Here is a 21,301-nt window from a genome sequence, read left to right as displayed (position 1 = left end):
AGAGCAGTGGTTGGGTGGAGATATGGGATTGGGAGGGTTTTTTTAATGTGAGAAATTATGTATCTGGTGGGAATGATCTAGTAGACAGGGGAAAACTGACAATGCAAGAAGCAAAGTCCTGGCATGCATGAGAACAGGTAGATTGTAGCATATAGATTGCAGGTGACCTTAGAGAGGAGCACAGATAGCTCGTCCATCAAAACAAGAGGGAAACAGGGCACATTGGCACCATGTTCCCTTTTGATTGCTTCTGCCTTCTCAGCAAAATGTGAAGCACGGTCACTAGCTGAGAGTGAGGATGAGGAGGAGTTATTGGAGGTCTGAGAGAGAAGGTACGAAGCCGTCCTTTAGGAGGAAAAGGGAATGAATGGACAAGGGATCTCTAGACAATCATTGGACAGCATTAAGGGTCATTAATTTAAAGGGAGTTCAGTCAGTGTGGCTGTGTGTTTTTCTCCAGCCACATTCAGCTGCATGGGTGCACCCTCAGAGTTGGCAGAGGCAGATTTAGCTAGAGCTGGCATTTTGCCCAGTGAGTACAGTGACTCCATTGTTGACAGAGGGGCAAGGGATTAACAGATAATCCCTATCTTAAACTGTTTCAGATAAAAGATAAAGAGAGACAGCTCTCAACTCCTTTCAGATGGCCAATACCCCATGATACCATAGTCAAAGAAGGCATGCTAAAACATAAAACTTACAGAGGAAATCACTTATGAATATTGATATTTAATACATGAAGTGAAATACTAAGAAAATGAGTCAAGCAATGTGTATAAAAAACATCATGATCAGGTGTGGTTTATCCACCAAATACAAGGAAATTTACTATAAAATCTGTTAATGTATTTTTACCACATTAATAAATTAAAGAAGAAAAACAGTGTGATCATCTCAATAGATATAGAAAAGCATTTGATAAAATTCAGTATCCATTAATGATTTTAAAAGCACCCCTTAAGGCCAGGCGCGGTGGCTCACACCTGTAATCCCAGCATTTTGGGAGGCCGAGGCGGGTGGATCACCTGAGGTCAGGAGTTTGAGACCAGCCTGGCCAACATGGTGAAATCTTGTCTCTACTAAAAATACAAAAATTAGGATGTGGTGTCGGTTACCTGTAATCCCGGCTACTTGGGAGACTGAGGCTGGAGAATCGCTTGAACCCGGGAGGTGAAGGTTGCAGTGAGCCAAGATCATGCTACTGCACTCCAGCTTGGGTGACAGAGTGAGACTCCGTCTCAGAAAAAGCACCTCTTAGACAATGAGGCATACACTCGAATTTTATTATCTTTTTTTTTTTTTTTTTTTTTTGAGACGGGGTCTCGCTCTGTCACCCAGGCTGGAGTGCAGTGGCCGGATCTCAGCTCACTGCAAGCTCCGCCTCCCGGGTGTACGCCATTCTCCTGCCTCAGCCTCCCAAATAGCTGGGACTACAGGCACCCGCCACCTCGCCCGGCTAGCTTTTTGTATTTTTTAGTAGAGACGAGGTTTCACCGTGTTCGCCAGGATGGTCTCGATCTCCTGACCTCGTGATCCGCCCGTCTCGGCCTCCCCAAAGTGCTGGGATTACAGGCTTGAGCCACCGCGCCCGGCCCGAATTTTATTATCTTGATAAAGGGTAATGTGAAAATAAATCTACAAACCTCGTAAGTAATTTATTGGGGAAAGATTTAAAGTCAAGAACTTTAAGGATCCCCACTATCACCCCCTCTCTTCAGCATTGTAATTGTGCCCCCATGTAACAGACATGAAAAGGAAATAAGAATCATGGAGATTATTATTTGCAGAAAAAAGTGCTACAGAAAACCCAAAGCGAGTGGAACTAGAGTTTTCCATTTTTCAAGCAAGTTTGCCACATATAAGATCCATATGCAGTAATGAAGTTACCCCTTTACGGCAGCCGCAAACAATTCGTAAATGTTATCGTTTCTTAGAAAAGCATTCACAGTAGCAACAAAAACTGTTGAATAAATCTAATGCAAGGGCTAGACATGCCTGGAGAAAGTTTTAAAGCTCTATTGAGGGACATAAAAGAAGACAAATATGAGGAGAGACACAGCATGTTCTTGAATGGGAAGATTCAGTGTTGTAAAGATATATTCTTCCCAAATTAATGTAGAAATTCAGTGGTCTGCCAATCCAAACCCAAAGAGACTTTTTCAGGGAAATTGATCCTAAAATTCACATGCTGTAGTAAGGGGCCAAGAATAGCCAAGACACATTTTAAATAGAAGAGGGGAAGGAATGCCTTACCAGATTTCAAAACATAAATCTAAGGTCATTAAAATTGTGCGATATTGGCACAGAAGCAGACAAATAGACCAGAGGAAAAGAAGAAAGACCTCAGGAACAGAAAGGATAGATTATTCAATAAAAAATGTTAGGACAATTGGTCGTCTATATGGAAAAAAAGAAATTCTTTCTCTTAGACCATACACAAGAATAAATTCTAGAGAGAATAAAGACCTAAATATGAAAAGCAAAGCTATAAAACTTAAAATAGAACACTTTTATGATCTTGAGACAGGAAATGATTTCTTAAACTAAGAAAATAAAAATAAAAATCATAAATCATAAAATAAATTGATAATTCAACTATATGCAAAAGCAAAACCTCTTATGACAAGAAGTTTATCTAAACAAAGCTAAGAGATGAGCTACAGAATGGGAAAGATTTTTGAATCACGTCTTGGAAGCAGATTTTCTGCCCTAGTCAAGCTCTCAGATGACTGCAGCCCTGGCCAACATCTTGACTGAAACTTTATGAGAGGCTTTGAGCCAGACCCACCCAGTTAAAGCTGATTCTGAATTGCTGACCCACAGAAACTGTGAGAGATAATAGAAGTTTATTGGTTTTAAGTTACCAAGTTTTTGAATTACTTCTTATTTAGCAATATATAACTAATACAAAAGCTTAATCCTAAGAGAGTCCTTAGAGAGTCAGCCATTTAAATAATTGATTGGATTCAAGTTTCCATCTTAGTTGAGCGCTTGTTTGATGAGATAGCAGGTACCATCGTTGTGTAGCTTCTGGGTTTGTAAATCTCTTTTCATTACAAAGAGAAGGGATTTGCAACATAGTACCAGAATAACCAAAAAATATTTTAAATCCAGGTGACTTACTTCATTGTATCCCTTTAAGTTGATTCCCTTCATCATTTATAGTAGTTTTATATATTTCTATAGTAGTATTGTATTCTACAATGTAAACAAATAATGTGCAGAGGAGAAAGCTAATAAATGGGCTAAACGATGGCTCAACTTCACTAGCAATCTGAAAAAGTAAAGCAAATTCAAACAAATTCAGACTGACAGATGGCAACAATTTTAAAGCATAATTCTAAGTGTTGGTAAGGTTATGAAACAGAGGTAAGTGTCATGTATCACTCACGAGAAGATGTATTAGTTAAGGTAGGCTAACTGCTGTGACAAACAAAACCCAAATTTCATTAGCTAAACACAGAAGTTTATTTTGTACACATATAACAGCCCATTGTGATTCCAGGTCATTGGGGACTTCACCCAGATACCTGGGCTACCAGTGGCCTTACCGTCTTCAATGTGCAACTTCCAAGGTTACCCTGGATGTAGACATCCTGCTGGTGTACCAGGAAAGTACAAAACATTATTCGTGGGAAGGCTTTATGGGCAAGGCATGGAAGTTGTGTACTTTACTTGCATTCACATTCCTTTGGTTAAACTCAAGCACAGGGCCCTGTGGAACTGCAAGGGATAATGGGAAACAGTATAACTAAGTGCCTAGGAAGAAGAAGAAATCAGATTGGTGATTAGGTAGTGGTCTATGCTGCAAGATGTAACCTACAGACTATTAATTGGTACAGTCACCTTGGAAAGCAATTTGAGATGGTGAAACTGAAGCAATGCATGTTCTATGACCCAGGAGGCCCATATCTAAATATAGACACTAATGATGTGCTCTTACCCACTGCCCAAGGAGACATGTACAAGGACATTTGTTGAAGCATTGTTTATAAAAGAGGAAAATTAGAAACAATCTGACTGTTCATCAATTTGGAAATGGACAAATAAGAATTCTAGCCACACAATGGAATACTATATAGCCATTAAAATGAATAACCCAGATTTACATGTATTAAATTGGATAACCCTCAAATATTTAAAGTTGAATGGTGACTATAGTTAACTATAGTTAATAACAATATATTGCATTCTTGAAAATTGCTAAGAGAGTAGATTTTAAGTGTTCTCATCACAAAAATAAGTATGTAGGGCAGTACATATGTTAATTAGTTCAATTTAGCCATGCCACAATGCACACATTTCAAAACGTTGTATATGATAAATATATACATTTTTTATGAGATAGGGTATCACTCTGTCACCCAGCCTGTAGTGCAGTGGCACTATCATGGCTGTTTGTAGCCTCAACCTCCCAGGCTCAAGTGATCCTCCCACCTCAGCCTCCCCAGTAGCTGGGACTATAGGCACATGCCTCCACACCTGGCTAATTTTTTATTTTTTGTGGAAACGAGGTCTCAGTGTATTGCCCAGTCTGGTCTCGAACTCTTGGGCTCAAGCGATCCTCCCACCTCACTTTCCCAAAGTGCTGGGGTTAGAGGCATGAGCCACCATACCCAGCCTAATTTTTGTCTATGAAAAAATTTAAAGACGAGTAAAAAAAGCAAGTTATAGAACAATAAGTATAGAATATTACTAGGTATGTAGAACTTTTAAAACACCTGAAATATGGCTATATCTTGCTTATGGGCACATACTTTTATAAAAATTTTTAAAACATGGACAAGAAAAATACACTCCAGCTTTGCACTACTGTGACAGTTCACAGAGGGTGATCCCCAGATCCCTGAGGGTCCGTGACACCCTTTCAGGATCTCTGTGAGGTCAAAACTATTTTCATCCCGTTCCTAAGATGTGATTTGCCTTTTTTCACTGTGTTGACATTTGCGGTGATAATAGAAAGCTGGTGCTTTAGTACAAATCAAGGCAGGGACTCCAAACTAGACTAGGAGTCACATACTATAAAAAACAATAAAATGGGTGCTGACGAGTTGATGGGTGCAGCACACCAACATGGCACAAGTATACATATGTAACAAACCTGCACATTATGCACATGTACCCTAGAACTTAAAGTATAATAATAATAAAAATAAAAAAATAAAAGAACAATAAAAAGAAGAAAAGAAAAAAAATTGCACTTAAGAATGTCCTTTTTGGAGCATTAAAATTTTTTTCAAGTTTAAACTTTATCTGATCTTTAAATATTCTGTGTGTTGACGTGAAAAGTACATATAAAGCACTTCTGCTGCTTACCGAAGTACGGTGGCTGCTTCTAGGAAAATCACTTGCACAGTTGTCTGAGTTGTGAGCTGAACTAGCAGTTTGGTTTTTTTCTTGGACACCATTTTTACTTGAAAGGTTGACAAATTATGGTTATTCAGACTTGGGCATTTGGCAGACATTTTCCCAAAAATGGGCGAAGTGAGCCTATTGCTGCAAGGAAAACAACTGGCAATATTTGTTGCCAATGATGAAATTTAAACTTTGAATTGAAATGAGATTTTGGGGAAACTTTTTTTTATTTTTTTATGTTTTATTTTTTTATTTTTTTAATACAGAGTTTTGCTCTTGTTGCCCAGGCTGCAGTGCAATGGCACAATCTAGGCTCACTGCAGCCTCCGCCCCCCGGGTTCAAGCGATTCTCCTGCCTCAGCCTCCCAAGTAGCTGGGATTACAGGCATGCACCACCACGCCCCGCTGATTTTTTGTATTTTTAGTAGAGACGGGGTTTCACTGTGTTGGTCAGACTGGTCTCAAACTCCTGACCTCAGGTGATCCACCCACCTCGGCCTCCCAAAGTGCTGGGATTACAGGTGTGAGCCACTGCCCGGCATTTTGGGAAAACTTGAATGAGCTTGTGAGTCACTGTGAGCTTGACTTAAAGCTCCTGATACTTGCCTTAAAGCTTCCTGATACTTAAAAAACTTTTCTGATGAGATTGGTGGTGATATTAACAAATGTGGATAATGAAATATATCAACATTTGGGCTAACTGCATAACTCACTGAACTGATATTTTCCAGATGACCAATGCTTGATGTTATAAAATCACACCTGAGCAAATGATTCATTCAAAGCGCAAGATAGACCAATGGATTTTAAAATGTCAGAGTACATAAAGCTCGTTGTTATGATTTAAGATTTCACATTTCAACTGGCGTTTAAGAAACCGTCCACTTGTTGAGTTTTGGTTGTATCAAATAATAATTATCCAAAAAGACTTAAAATATTTCTCTCTGCGTAGCTATGTGAAGCTGGATTTTCTTCATATACTTCAACTGAAATAACATTGCCACAAAGTGAATACAGAAGCACATATGAGAATATAGCTATCTTCTATTAAGCCAGACATTAAAGAGATTTTTTTAAATGTTAATCACTGCCATTCTTCTTGTTACTTTTTTGTTTTGAAAAAAAAAAATTTAATTTTTTGTAGAGACAAGGTCTCGCTATTTTGCCAAGGCTGTTCTCAAACTCCTGGCCTCAAGTGAGCCTTCTGCCTCAGCCTTCCAAAGTGCTGGGATTACAGGTGTGAGCCACTGCACCCAGCCTGAAAAAAATTTTTAATGTTTTGTTTTGAAATGATACAAAAATTTTACTTATGTTGACATGCAATAGGTTATTAACAAATTAGTAAATACTTTAAATGTTTTCAGTTTTAATTTCCAATATGGTAAATATGAGTAGCTAGAATGCATATAAACAAAAGCTCTTAGGCGGTCTCCAGTAATTTTTAAGTGTAAAGGGGTCTCATGACCCCTTTACACTTAAAATGGGAAGTTTGTGAACCATTAGGGAAGACCACAAGTAAGGCTTCAATTTGATCTTTAACTTTTTCTTTCTTTTTTTATAAAGGAAAGTGACACAGTTACAGCAGAATGCTTTCATTTGTTGAATCTGGGTGATGGTTATATGGATATGGGCTATATTGCTTTCTCTTTGCTTCCCTATGTGTTTGAGGCTTTATTTTTTTTAATGAGGCTATATTAAACATAACGTAGGAGTCAGCTTTGATTCTTCCTAGAATGGGAGGAAATTCCCCACCTAGAATGGGGAGAATTTTCTAATGGATAGAGACCACCGAAACACCTCAGCTCCACCCACTTCTATCTGTATTCATTGTCACCACCCTTGTCCAAGCCACCATCATCTCTTGACTGGACCCACCCCTCTAGTCTCCTAATTCATTCCCTGCTCCCACTTTCAGCCTTTTCTCTCCAAAGTAGTACATGATCTTCCATCAGGCACCAGACTACACTGCTTTCCTCTTGCAGCCTTCCCATAGCATTCATAACTCCTAGAACAAAATGCAGAGTCCCTCCTGTGACCGGCCAGCCTCTGCTAGCCGGCTGCAGCCAGGCCGACAGCTGCCAGTCTCCCCTCACTCGCCACCAGTGGGGTCCTGCTCAGTGCTTAGTAACAGGCTCCACTGACTTGAAAACTTTGCCTCTCTGTCAAGAGTGACCCCAGGAGAAAATGAGAGAAAACCACCCCCAGTTTCTCATTCCTTCCAGCAAACCCAAGATCTTTGCCAACAAGTCTGGCACCACCACCCAGTCGGCAGCCTAGGAGTCTTTTTGGCCACGTTTTTTCCCTCTCCCACCTATATCCAATCCACTACCAAACCCTGTTGATTTTATACCCTAAACATTTTTCGAGCCCACCCTGCTGCCTCTGTTCCTCGGTCACCACCACCATCCTTGTCTGAGCCACCAGCCTCGCTGTCCCTCCTCCTGCAGTAGCTTCCCCTCCCGTCTTTTTCTTGCATCCACTCAGTCCCTTCCCTGTACTTCTCCCCACTGAAGCCGAAGTGCCCTTCTCCAGGGACCAGCTCCAGCATTTGGGGCAGCACTGGGTCCAATTGGGGCAGAGGTGACATTCTTAGTGCCTAGTTAGACAGGGACTGGCTGACACTTGGTTGTCTGGTCTTTGTGTTAAAGGAATCACTCCGTGGATAGCATTTTCCCCCTCCTGGGATAACCCAGGGCCCTGCCTTCTGCACCTCCTACTTTAGCCCTTTTTGGGGAAAGCCAGGAGGAAGGCTTTTGCTCTTTTCTGGACAGCGTTTAAATAATTTAGTGTCAGATGGAAACATTTGAGTAATTCATAGAAAAAAGCGCTCGAATCCTCCATTTACAAATCAAGGACTGCAATAACTCACACAAGGGAGAGATGTGGAATTGTTTCAAGCTTTGCAGAGATCCGAAAGATCTAGTCAGATCACTTAGTCACCTTTTACAGTTAAAGAACCCCAACCAGCCAGGCATGGTGGCTCACGCCTGTAATCTCAGCACTTTGGGAAGCCAAGGCGAGCAGATCACTTGAGGTCAGGAGTTCAAGACCAGCCTGGCCAACATGGTAAAACCCCATCTCTACTAAAAATACAAAAAAAAAAATTAGCCGAGTGTGGTGGTGCACACCTGTAATCCCAGCTACTCTGGAGGCTGAGGCAGGAGAATTGCTTGAATCCGGGAGGTGGAGTTTGCAGTGAGCCAAGATCGCGCCACTGCACTTCAGCCTGGGTGACAGAGCGAGACTCCGTCTCAAAAAAAAACCAAAGAAAAGAGCCACCACCAAGAGAGTTGCGGGGACCTTTTTCCAGGTCATTTCTTCTCATGAGGTGTAAGCACTGTGTCTTCGACCAGGCCAGATGAGTGGAGATAAATAGCTTAGATACGCCAGATTGCTGTGAATATCAAAGTTGCCGTCTCCTTACTTTATGTGTTAAAATAGTGAAACTTTAAAAGACTGTCTATTTAAATATTCCACTAAACTTAGTTCTGCCATATTGTTCCTTGTCACATATTTGAAGATCACTGTTAACTAGTGAAATAAATATCACACCTCTCTCACAATGTATAGGGAGAACATAATTCATGTTCATAAAATACATCTAGAGAAGTGGTTCTTAATCAAATGGGTTACAGATCCATTTGGGAATTTGGTAGAGGCTGAATATCCAATGCTCTCCTGAGAAAAAAACGCTCACACAACAATTTCAGGAGTCTCGTAGCTTCCATGTCGCGTCCACAATGCGTACCCCCACACACACACCCCACAAAGCCGATCCGTGGACTCGTAGCAGATCCTCTGGAGGCACCAGGTTAAGAGCCCAACTGTGGAGTGACATGTGGTGTCTTCATGCTCCAAACCCAAACCCCAACCTGAAACTTTCGGAATAAAAGTCAGTCTTATAATTGAAAATATCAAATAGTGACATCTGCAATACCCCTGTTCAGCTGAAAGTTGACTAGCGCAGCACCCAGTAATCCACCAGTACCTAACATTTCAGGTATTGGCAGGAGGGAACTGACAGCCCTCTCTGAGCTGAATGTGTTCTTTAAGTTTCCACAACGGCAGGCTCAGGACTTTCATCTCAGTAATCCTCCCTCCTTACTACACGAATTGGTGAGAGAGGCAAAGAATTAAAGTCTCCTAGGAGAATAGTAAAGTAATTTACACATTTGATTGTAGCTAAGGAGCCCACAGTGGTTTGTGTGAGTTTTGAAAGTGTTAAGATGAGCATCGGGATCTGGAACGAAGCTGCAACCAAGTGGATGCCTGCAATGCTTGGCTTCCAACCCAGTTTATTTCCCTATAGGCCATCATTCCTATCAGATGGTGCAAATACCTCGGACCAGGACAGCTTGCAGCTTGTGCTTTGTTTGTAAACCCAGAGGGGAAAATCGAATAAGCAGCAATTTAGACAAAAATACATCATATGAAAGTGAGAATTACACACCTGTGATCCCTTTAAGTAAAGCGTGAGGCATATTAGAGTTTATGGTTTCAAGATTATTCTCCGAACCACCTGAGGTTTGCCTACCAAATTGTACAAAATCTATCTTTTAAACTAACTTAAAAAGAAACTGTTACTTATGCAATCAGTAGTCTCAATTGTAGATGCAATCATTTTGAAATAAATACTATTATAATTCCTCCTTTTTTTTTTTTTTTTTTTTTTTTTTTGAGACGGAGTCTCGCTCTGTCACCCAGGCTGGAGTGCTGTGGCCGGATCTCAGCTCACGGCAAGCTCCGCCTCCCGGGTTCACGCCATTCTCCTGCCTCAGCCTCCCGGGTAGCTGGGACTACAGGCACCGCCACCTCGCCCGGCTAGTTTTGTGTAGTTTTTAGTAGAGACGGGGTTTCACCGTGTTAGCCAGGATGGTCTCGATCTCCTGACCTCGTGATCCACCCGTCTCAGCCTCCCAAAGTGCTGGGATTACAGGCTTGAGCCACCGCGCCCGGCCAATTCCTCCTTTAGAACACATCTCAAGTGTAAAGTATTGCCCTTCCCTACTCCTCTTTAATATTTCAAACGACAGTGGCTAGAACAGAATTCTGGTACAACAAGTTAATTTAACCAGTTGTTGGCGTTATTGTAACAGGATTTTTCACTTTCTATTTTTTGCTTTACCAATGGAGAGTGGTGGTAAGAAATCATGTCTTTGAAACATTTATCCTGGTCTCTTCTGCGTATTTTATTTGAATAATTGAACTACACTTTCCTCCCTCGAAACTGAGCAAGGTGAGGATATGCACTTAGCGATTCTTAATCCAAAGGAAAAAAGACCAAGGTTAGGGTTGGCCTGAGGCCTCTGACCTCCGTCCCATGTAGTGAAGGAAAGGGAACCAAAGGCCTGGGAGATCAAGCAGGGGAAAAAGGGAATTGGTACTTTGTGTTATTTCTGGTGCGTAGATGACAACATTCATCTCTGTGCCATCCAGCTAGAAATTGAATTGCAAACTGTTAGATGTAAGTAGTTTGCTGCTACCATCAGGCATATGTCTTTTGCCTTGTTATTGCCTCAATCTTCCATGTCTTTAATAGCACCAAACACATGTTTTGTGGTGTCTAGTTCATCCTGGCCATTTAAGCATTCATGGTTGTATTTGTCAGGATTCTTTCAGTTGTAAATGACAGAAATTCACCTAAAACAGCCTTAAGCACAAGAGAGAATTTATTGCGCAAATAACTGAAAAGTCCAGGGGATTGGTCTAGATTCAGGCATGGCTGGATCCAGGAGCTCAAGTCATCAAATACAGTATGTCTCTTTTCAGTGCCCTGTTTGACTCTGAGTGGGCTTTATTCTCTGGCAGGCTCGTCCCAGGTAGTGACAGAGGTATCCCTGGGAGCTGCAGGTGATAGTCTTCTAGAGCGGTAGCCTCCACAGAAAGCAAGCTTTTCCTGTAGTGGCTCTAGTGAAGGTCCTGATTGACTTAGAGTGGCTCTCAGGTGGTCCAGCTTGGGTTGTCTGCCCGTCCCTCAACCTTGCTCAGATTGGCCAGGCCTGGGCCACATATCCTTCCCTGCAGCTGGGCCAGGACCAAAGTCAGCCCCACCAGAGCCACACTGCGCAGAGCAGGGGAAATTATAGGCCATTACTAGAAAGGGAGGAGACAGGTGCTAGACAGGCAGAAGCAACAGCATTTCCATCAGGACAGGGATGAAGCGAAGGGCCCAAGGGGACACCCTGAGTTGAAATCGGAAGAGTTCAGTAAAGGGAAAAATTAAATCCCTCTTGGAGAGGACAACCTTTCAGCTCTTTGAAGCCTCCCCTTAACAGCTGTATTCTTCCTCCTTCCCGTGAGATGTGGCTTTTAGCTTTTTCATTGCCCTAATCACCCTCCTCTGGCTATGCTCTAGGTAGTGAATGTCTCTTTTGAAACATGGTGTTTGGTGGTAACAAAGTACACCAGGTGTATTCTGCCAGGCTGGCGTTTGGTGAGGTTCTTATTTCCCTGGTTCCAAAAACAATACTTCTGTTAACACAGCATTGACTTTTTGGTACGTGGTACTCACACACTGTTGGTAAGTTGCTGTTAAAATTTGCGGTCAGTATCATCCAGTTGAATTTTCTTTGTTTGTTTGACTGTCGTATAAGATGGGTTTAGTAGACTGGCTTCATGAATTTTCTTGTACCTAAGAAAATTTTCTTGTGTTGGGCAAGCTGTGGCTGGGTCACAGTGGCTGCTGGGGTGGAGAGTGATTTGGCAAAGGGAGAAGGAGCTCTGCTTAAAGATTTATTGGGATCCCAGAGGTGGGGGTGTGTGTGTAAAGGGAGCTGAGTCAACTCAAATGTGGGAGTGATGGCTAATAAAATGAGTTCAGCAAGAATTTATGAAACAAGTGAGCCCAATGAACAAATCCTTATTGAATGCTGTTTAGTTTGTTTCAATCTGTTGTCCAAGTCCTTGGCATTCTGCTGTTCCGGTATTGGCTCAGCATCCATTTTGCAGTCCTTACCTGCCCCTCCGTGCCCATGCACGCACCCACAAAGGAACAGTGTATGTTATTATTTCAACATCTCTGCTTTCTTCTGTTGTTAAAATCTAACCCATCCCCTGCTTGCTTGGAGAATCACCATCTTTGTATTGCCACCAGTCAAGAAGATTGTTTAAGTGTTGTTTCTCAAGTTTGTGTGAAGACTTTAGTTTTTTGTTTTTCATTTTACAATACAAAATTATAATGTTGAATCTGTATTTTTAAATTATACACACACCACCGTGGGGAGTCATGTATCCTGTATTCTCTGGTCAGTTTCCACCACTGCACCCTGATCCCCACTGAAATTTACTACCCTAACTTCTGCCTCCTTAAACTTCACCTCCATCCTGTGGCATTACTGTTCTCTATTTCACCCATCTCAGCTCTGAGTTGAGCAATGAGCCATTTCCTGTACTTGAAGCAGCTCCCCTGTTTTGTCCACTTTTCTACTTTTAAAGCAAAAATGAGGCTTTACCTTCTGCTTGAGTCATTTTCAAGGTTCATGTTGTACATGTCTGATTTATTTCTTTTGAGTTTCCTAAAGAAAGGCTGAAAAGAAGAACATGCATAATAATAAAATGAGCATTTTTTTTTTTTTTTTTTTTTTTTTTGAGATGGAGTCTTGCACTGTTGCCCGGACTGGAGTGCAGTGACACCATCTCAGCTCACTGCAACCTCCTCCTCCCAGGTTCAAGCGATTCTCCTGCCTCAGCCTCCTGAGTAGCTGGGATTACAGGCACGTGCCACCATGCCCAGCTAATTTTTGCATTTTTAGTAGAGGCAGGGTTTCACCATGTTGGTCAGGCTGGTCGCGAACTCCTGACCTCATGATCCGCCCGCCTCAGCCTCCCAAAGTGCTGGGATTACAGGCGTGAGCCACCGCGCCCAAACAAAATGGGCATTTTTAAGTGGTAAATTACTTGTATTAGCTATGTATAATACAAATATATATAGACAGAGAATGTCTATACTTTTAAGTACCTTTGAAAAGATATTTCAGACTATAAATCAGTAAAAATACAGTGATTTATTATACATTCATTTATTTATTTATTAGGTACCTAACTAGGCCAGGACCTTGCGCTAGAGTGGTAAACAAAAAAGATAGGCTTTGCCTTTAGGAATCTTGTAGTATGAAAACCATGCTTCAGATTGTGCCAGAAAGACATCCCATGTTCGTGGATCAGAAGACTCAATATGGTTGAGATGGTAGTATTCTCCAAACTGGTCTACAGCTGTGGAACTGAGATTGAGGTTCTTTTTTTTGCATATGTATGTCCACTTGTCCCAACACTGTTAAAAAGACTGTTCTTTCTTGGATTGTCTTTAGATCTTTGTTAAAAATCAGTTTGTCCTATTCATGTGGATCTATTTCTAGACTCTGTTCTGTTCTGTCCATCTATGTGTTTATTCCTTTACCTCTTGTTAGGTTCATACACATCCAGGATTGTTTTATCTTCATGATGAACTGACCGCTGTGTCTTTCTTCTCCTGTGCACAGGATGGGCAGTGATATAGTTTGGATGTTTGTCCCCGCCCAAATCTCGTATTGAAATGCAACCCCGGTTTTGGAGGTGGAGCCTGGTGGGAGGTGATTGGATCATGCAGGTGGATTTCTTTTTTTTTTTTTTTTTTTTTTTTTTTGAGGCGGAGTCTCGCTCTGTCGCCCGGACTGGAGTGCGGTGGCCGGATCTCAGCTCACTGCAAGCTCCGCCTCCCCGGTTTACGCCATTCTCCTGCCTCAGCCTCCTGAGTAGCTGGGACTACAGGCACCCGCCACCTTGCCCGGCTAGTTTTTGTATTTTTAGTAGAGACGGGGTTTCGCCGTGTTAGCCAGGATGGTCTCGATCTCCTGACCTCGTGATCCGCCCCTCTCGGCCTCCCAAAGTGCTGGGATTACAGGCTTGAGCCACCGCGCCCGGCCATGCAGGTGGATTTCTTATGCATGGTTTAGTATTTGTGAGAAACGGTTTAGCACCCCTTGGTGCCGTCATTGCAATTGTGAGTGAGTTCTCTGGAGATCTGGTAGTTTAAAAGTATGTGGCGCCTCCCCCATCTCCCTCTTGCTTCTGCTCTTGCCATGTGAAGTGCCTGCTCCCGTTTTTGCCTGCTCCCATTTTGCCTTCCACTGTGAATGAAAGCTCCCTGAGACCTCCCCAGAAGCAGATGCCGCCACGCTTCCTATACAACCCACAGAACCATGAGCCAGTTAAACCTCTTTTCTTATAAATTACCCAGTGTCAGATATTTCCTTATAGCAATGTGAGAATGGCCTCATACAGGCAGTGTTTTAGATACAAGTTGCTCGAGTAGCCTGGTTCCTAGAGGGAAGATAACACAGAGCAGAACCACAGCCGGCCAGGGGTGGACACGAGGCATGGACAAAAAGTAAACATTTGTTGTAATAAGCCACTGAGATGTTAATGTTGTTACCAGACCATAGGGGCCAAGCTCTGGGCCCCAATCCATTCTAGGTCATAGGGGCCTGCCCTTTATTTTTCGTCAGCAGCAGCCAACAAGGGCACTTTTCCTAGATTAGAAACCCAGAAGACTTGGAGAAGGTAAGAGAGGTGAACAAATGGCTGGAGATAAAGGACAAGCTGTTCAGCTCTTGGCCCCTTGCTTTTGATGAAAGTCAGTTTATATTAGGCTCCTCTGTCTCTGGCCCCTTCTCATAGAGTTTAAGGATATCATTGGCAGGTTCTCCTGCGGCAGGGATGCTAACTGTCAGTGCAGGTTCGGGCTATCTCCACGAAGACCGGCTTGTGATACCTACTGCTTATGATTCTTAGCTACCCTCTGAGTTACCATTTCTAGAGATCTGCCCCATTTCCCATCCTTCATGACTCTACATCCAGTCACCTGATATAGGTGGGAGAGTGGATACTATTACAGAATTTGCCACTGATATCAGTCATGATTTTTTTCAGTCAAGGTACACAGAGTTTAGCAAAGTAAACAGAGAAAATTTATATGAATGAGCAAAATTCAGGGCTAAACTTGAAGGGGAGAGGCAAGACCCGGGTGTGGAGAGGACAGAGTGACCAGGTTTTTTGTTTCAAAAATGTCAATGTGATAAAATATCTTCACCAGTAATGTTTATAGTAATGATAAAAGAGGGCACCCCCAACTGTGGTGCTTTTTTTCTGATAAAAATGATGGTTACATCGACCTCACTTGCAGATTCCTCCCCTAGCTACATCATCTGACTTCCTGAAATTATTGTAATTATATGAAGAAGAAATAATGTTAATGAAAGCTGTTCAAACAGGTCAATAATATTAAACATTGCAGTTATTGAGCAGTTATGTGTGCCAGACAGAGCCCAAAAAGCTTGATATGAATTAATTCATTTAATCTTCACAAATCCCTATGAGGTGTACACATTGTTGTAATCCCCATTTGACAGATGGACACCGAAGTCATTTGCTCAAGATCACAGCTGGATGGTAGGAGAGCTGTGAACACGGGCAGTTTGATTCTAGCCTCTGCTCTTAAACACAATACATGGAAGGTTGTCTTTCTTTGTAGGTAGCAGTGGTGAAATGATACCTGGTTAAAAAGAAACTAGGCCAGGTGCGGTGGCTCACGCCTATAATCCCAGCACTTTGGGAGGCCAAAGCACGTGGATCACTTGAGGTCAGGAGTTCAAGATCAGCCTGACCAACATGAGAAAACCCTGTCTCTACTAAAAGTACAAAAATTAGATGGGTGTGGTGGCGGGTGCCTTTAATGCCAGCTACTCGGGTGTCTGAGGCAGGAGAATTGCTTGAATCCCCGAGACGGAGGTTTCAGTGAGCCGAGATCGCACCACTGCACTCCAGCCTGGGTGACAGAGTGAGACTCCATCAAACACACACACACGAAACTAAAAATCAGCTCACAGAAGAGCAAATCCAGTGGCCCTCTCTCCCAGACAAGAATGACTGGATGGTTAAATTCACTGGTAGTCAGGGATATAAAAATTTTAAAAATAAAAATGGTGATGAGATACCACTTTACACCCATCAGACTGACAAAAAATTAAAACTATTGATAACTTATGGCAGAGGTGGGGAATAGTTATGAAAATTTAAAGTGTATATGCATATAACATGCCAACCCAGCAGACCCATTTTTAGGATTCTATTCCATGGAAATAAAAGCACTGTTGAATATATAAGGATATTTTTTACAGTCCTTGTATTGCTAAATTAAAAAAAAAAATCCCAGAAAACAAATGAATACCCGTTATTACAGGGATTTTCTATGGAATATGATGCAGCCTCTAAAACTCATGAGTTTGAACTATGCCAGGTGACTTGGAGGGACCTCATAGGTCCTGTTGAAAGAGAGATGCAGGGTGCAGCAGTGTGTATCATATGATCCCACCATCCCGCTCGTTAAAAGCAGTGGCCCTGACCAGGCGTGGTGGCTCACGCCTGTAATCCCAGCACTTTGGGAGGCCAAGGTAGGCGGATCACCTGAGGTCAGGAGTTCGAGACCAGCCTGACCAACATGGTGAAACCCTGTCTCTACTGAAAATACAAAAATTAGCCGGGTGTGGTGTCGTGCACCTGTAATCCGAGCTACTCGAGAGGCTGAGGTAGGAGAATCTCTTGAACCCGGAAGGCAGAGGTTGCAGTGAGTCGAGATCGCGCCATTGCACTCCAGCCTGGTGACAAGAGCGAAACTCCATCTCAAAAGAGAACAAAACAACAGTGACCCCCCACCTCCAAAAAGAAAACCTGTGCATGAATAGGAATTTATACATATATATATATATACACACACACATATATATATATATAGACTTCACCTATTTAAGGGGTACAATTATTTATATATATATATATATATATATATATATAAAAATCTGGTTTTAGTAACACATAGGAAAAAGTGTATATATGAGGTTGTTATATGGAGTGTGTGGAATTGCTGATATGAGGGGAAGAGGGAACCAAGCAAAAAAGAGAAGGAAGAGGCCGGGCGCGGTGGCTCAAGCCTGTAATCTCAGCACTTTGGGAAGCCGAGACAGGCGGATCACGAGGTCAGGAGATCGAGACCATCCTGGCTAACACGGTGAAACCCCGTCTCTACTAAAAAAATACAAAAAACTAGCCGGGCGAGGTGGCAGGCGCCTGTAGTCCCAGCCACTCGGGAGGCTGAGGCAGGAGAATGGCGTAAACCCGGGAGGCGGAGCTTGCAGTGAGCTGAGGTCCGGCCACTGCACTCCAGCCTGGGCGACAGAGCGAGACTCCGTCTCAAAAAAAAAAAAAAAAAAAAAAGAGAGAGAAGGAAGAAAGACAACTGAAAAACATACATCTATCTGATTACGGTTATGTATTTCTGCAGTGCTTTGTGTGGGTGCAGATATAGCTAAATAGTGTTTTTCAATGATTGGAAAGCAACATATGGTTAAAATGATCATATCTGAAACCATAGGCTTGGCTTGGACCAATCTCCCCACCGTCCTCCTGTGGTCTGCATTTGCCTGTGTTTATGTTTAGCTTGCAGAATGACATCAGACAGGGCAGGCTTTTTTTTCTCCTCCATTGCCATACTTAAAATAAAGACTCCAGAGCTCCAGAGAGATGGACCTGTTCAGGTGGTTCATAAGCATCAGTGAGTGAGAGTACAGATATGGCAGCATAGTCCATCTCCAGGCAAGGGAATGACTCAAAGACAAAACCACTGGGTCATCCCTATTAGAAGGGACAGCAGTGGCCGAGTGCGGTGTCTCATGCCTGTAATCCCAGCACTTTGGGAGGCCGAGGTAGGAAAATCACCTGAGGTCAGGAGCTCGAGACCAGCCTGACTAACATGGTAAAACTCCGTCTCTACTAAAAATACAAAAAATTAGCCAGGCATGGTGGCAGGCACCTGTAATCCCAGCTACTTGGGAGGCTGGGGCAGGACAATCACTTGAACCCGGGAGGCAGAGGTTGCACTGAGCCGAGATTGCACCATTGTACTCCAGCCTGGGTGACAAGAGTGAGACTCCATCTCAAAGAAGGGACAGCAGAGCATAAGTGGCAGAGTATCTGCCAATCTGTGGTCATTTCAGGTGTTATGAATCACGTCAAAATGGAACCACCCCCGTCTTCTTCCAACACAATGCATTGGTTTTTATAGACTTAACAAGAGAAGCAAGTCAAAAAGTAAATATTCCTATTGCTAAGTGCAGTAACACCCTAATTTTACCTGGCGTGTATGTGTATGGTTCTGAATATGGGGATCCCCTGAAACACTCAGACTGCTTCTCTGTAGTTGAGTGAGGGGGACAGACAATATAGCTTTGGGTGAGGATGAACTAATCTACTCCAACAGTTAAGCGGTGTCTAAAGAGTAAGAGAGATGACTTTCAGTTAACAGGACAGGGTTATTTCATAATCCAACCACACTTGGCACTATGTGTAAGCGATCACTGCTGTGTTACCACAAGGTTGTTTGTTTCAGTAGACTCATGGTTGGTGGGCACATGAGGAATGGGTTGAGTTCTTACTCTGGGTCTCCTGAAGTTTCCCTGTCTCCGGCTTACCCAACAGGCCTCAGAACAGATAAAGATGCTTACGTTGTTGTTTTCGAGACGGAGTCTCACTTTTGTCACCCAGGCTAGAGTGCAATGGCACAATCTCAACTCACTGCAGCCTCTGCATCCTGGGTTCAAGTGATTCTCCTGTCTCAGCCTCCTGAGTAGCTGGGACTACAGGCGCGCACCACCACACCCAGCTAATTTTTGTATTTTTAGTAGAGACAAAGTTTCACCATGTTGGCCAGGCTGGTCTAGAACTCTTGTCCTCAAATAATCCACAAGCCTCAGCCTCCCAAAGTGCTGGAATTAACAGGTGTGAGCCACCGCACCCAGCCAAAATGCTTATATTGTACATTGTTGGTGAATAGTGATTTTCTGAAAGAATGCCAGTAGTCCACTATTGGAATAAGATTTGTACTTCCAGTCATTCCTAGATGTCAATTCTGGTTGACTGTAACATCAGTGATTCATAGTTGTTGGCCGTAGAACCATGTCAATACATTGAATGCTATTGCTCCTGTGGGTAATATCAGTTGAGTTTTAGATGTTTTAGAGTTTTTGATAGAGGGCGTAGATTTGTTAGAGGAGAAAGTCAAATATTTAATTCCTTAGGTGGGAACGTGTGAAACCATGCCAGTGTTTTTTACCTAATATTGGCAGTATCACTATGAAAGTACCCAGTGGAGTTTTTTCATGAACTATCTTGTATATAATATGCTACCCTTTTGAGTAATGTAATTTTTTTTTTTTTTTTTTTTGAGACGGAGTCTCACTCTGTCGCCCAGGCTGGAGTACAGTGGCCGGATCTCAGCTCACTGCAAGCTCCGCCTCCTGGGTCTACACCATTCTCCTGCCTCAGCCTCCCGAGTAGCTGGGACTACAGGCGCCTGCCACCTCGTCTGGCTAGTTTTTTGTATTTTTTAGTAGAGACGGGGTTTCACCGTGTTCGCCAGGATGGTCTCGATCTCCTGACCTCGTGATCCGCCCGTTTCGGCCTCCCAAAGTGCTGGGATTACAGGCTTGAGCCACCGCGCCCGGCCGAGTAATGTAATTTTTTAAGTTTACAAGATTCTGATTGTTATGATACATTTTATTAGATATGTACACATTTTCAGGAAATGTTAACAGAGGCTTTATCATTATGTGACTCTAATCTGATTTCTAGGCAGAGTTTATTAGGACTGGCTTTTAAAAAATTAATAGCTTTATTTACTTACCATACAATTCACCTATTTAAGCTGTACAACTGGATGGCTTTTAGTATATTCACAGATTTGTGCATTCATCACCACAATCAATTTTTGAGCATTTTCATCACCAAAAAAAAAAAAAAAAAATAGCAGCCACTGACTTCCAGATTCTACCTCTACTCCCAGCCCAGTCAACCACTAATGTACTTTATGTCTCTATAGCTTTGTCTTTTCTAGACTTTTCATACAAATGGAATCACACAATATGTAGCCTTTGGCATCTGGCTTCTTTCACTTAGGGTGATGTCTTCAAGGTCCATCCCTGTTGTAGCATGCATCGATACTTCTTTTTCCACCAAATAATGTTTCATTGTTTGTGTAGACCACATTTCGTTTATCCATTTATCAGTTGATGAGTATTTGGCTTATTTCCACTTTTTGGCTTTTATGAATAATGCTGCTATGGACATTTGTGTATAATATTTTGTGGCAAAGTCTGGCTTTTTAGTGACTCAGTTGCCCTTTTAAATACCCATGATATCATAGCTAAGTAGGACTCCTAGATGTCCTCTTGCTTGACACTTTCTGTTTAGGCACATGAAGTATCTGAATTACCCAGAGAGTGAAAGTGGCTTCCCTGGTCACACAGAGCTAGAAAGTGGCTTGGGGCCCTGCCTCCAGGTTTCTTGCTTACAGGTTCAATGCTTTACCTATTGGTATGGACACATGAAGGCTGAAGAAGACCTGAAGTCTGCAATATGCAGCTTTGTGAAAGCCTTGCAGTCTTTTCCTGTTTGCTGTTTCTTCTGTTTTACCACTTACAACAGTGTAGTCTCGTCTGAAAGCAAAAGAACATAAGAGCTAGAATGTTCCTGAGAGATTTTCTAGTCGCATATCCTCGTTATACAAGTGAGGAAACTAAGGTGCTGAGAAGGGATGTGATGTGTCACCCAAGATCACACTGTTAGTGGCAGAGCAAGGACTGGAACTTTGGTCTCCCTGCTCCAGGTCCCGGTCCTCATCTGCCCTATTAGGGCAAGCATCTGTTACCCAAGGACTGCATGAAGGGTGGCACTGAGCCATTTTGTGTCTCTTCTCTAATAGAATCCCGTCACCGGGCTACTGTCAGCCAGCCATGAGCAGAAGGATGCCTGGGTGCGGGATAACATCTACAGTATCCTGGCCGTGTGGGGCCTGGGCATGGCCTACCGCAAGAATGCAGACCGCGATGAGGACAAGGCCAAGGCCTACGAGCTGGAGCAG

General features: G+C 42.7%; 1 protein-coding gene across 5 annotated transcripts in view; it reads left to right on the top strand.

The window, feature by feature from the left end:
- The window catches only part of PHKA2 (phosphorylase kinase regulatory subunit alpha 2), a 95,635-nt gene that overhangs the window by 10,384 nt on the left and 63,950 nt on the right, over nt 1–21,301 (top strand). For all 5 annotated transcript variants that reach the window (XR_004058324.1, XM_030933791.1, XM_010363806.2 and 2 more), the window contains exon 2: nt 21,143–21,301. Coding sequence is in view for 3 of the 5 variants with exons in the window: in XM_010363806.2 (XP_010362108.2) it covers nt 21,143–21,301 (159 nt within the window). In the remaining 2 variants the exon portion in view is untranslated. The remainder of the gene's footprint in view (nt 1–21,142) is intronic.

The sequence above is a fragment of the Rhinopithecus roxellana genome, chromosome 7 (assembly GCF_007565055.1).
Source record: "Rhinopithecus roxellana isolate Shanxi Qingling chromosome 7, ASM756505v1, whole genome shotgun sequence".
In the NCBI taxonomy this organism is placed as follows: domain Eukaryota; kingdom Metazoa; phylum Chordata; class Mammalia; order Primates; family Cercopithecidae; genus Rhinopithecus; species Rhinopithecus roxellana.
The sequence above is the reverse complement of the archived record's forward strand: the minus strand, read 5'-3'. Positions and strand labels throughout refer to the sequence as shown.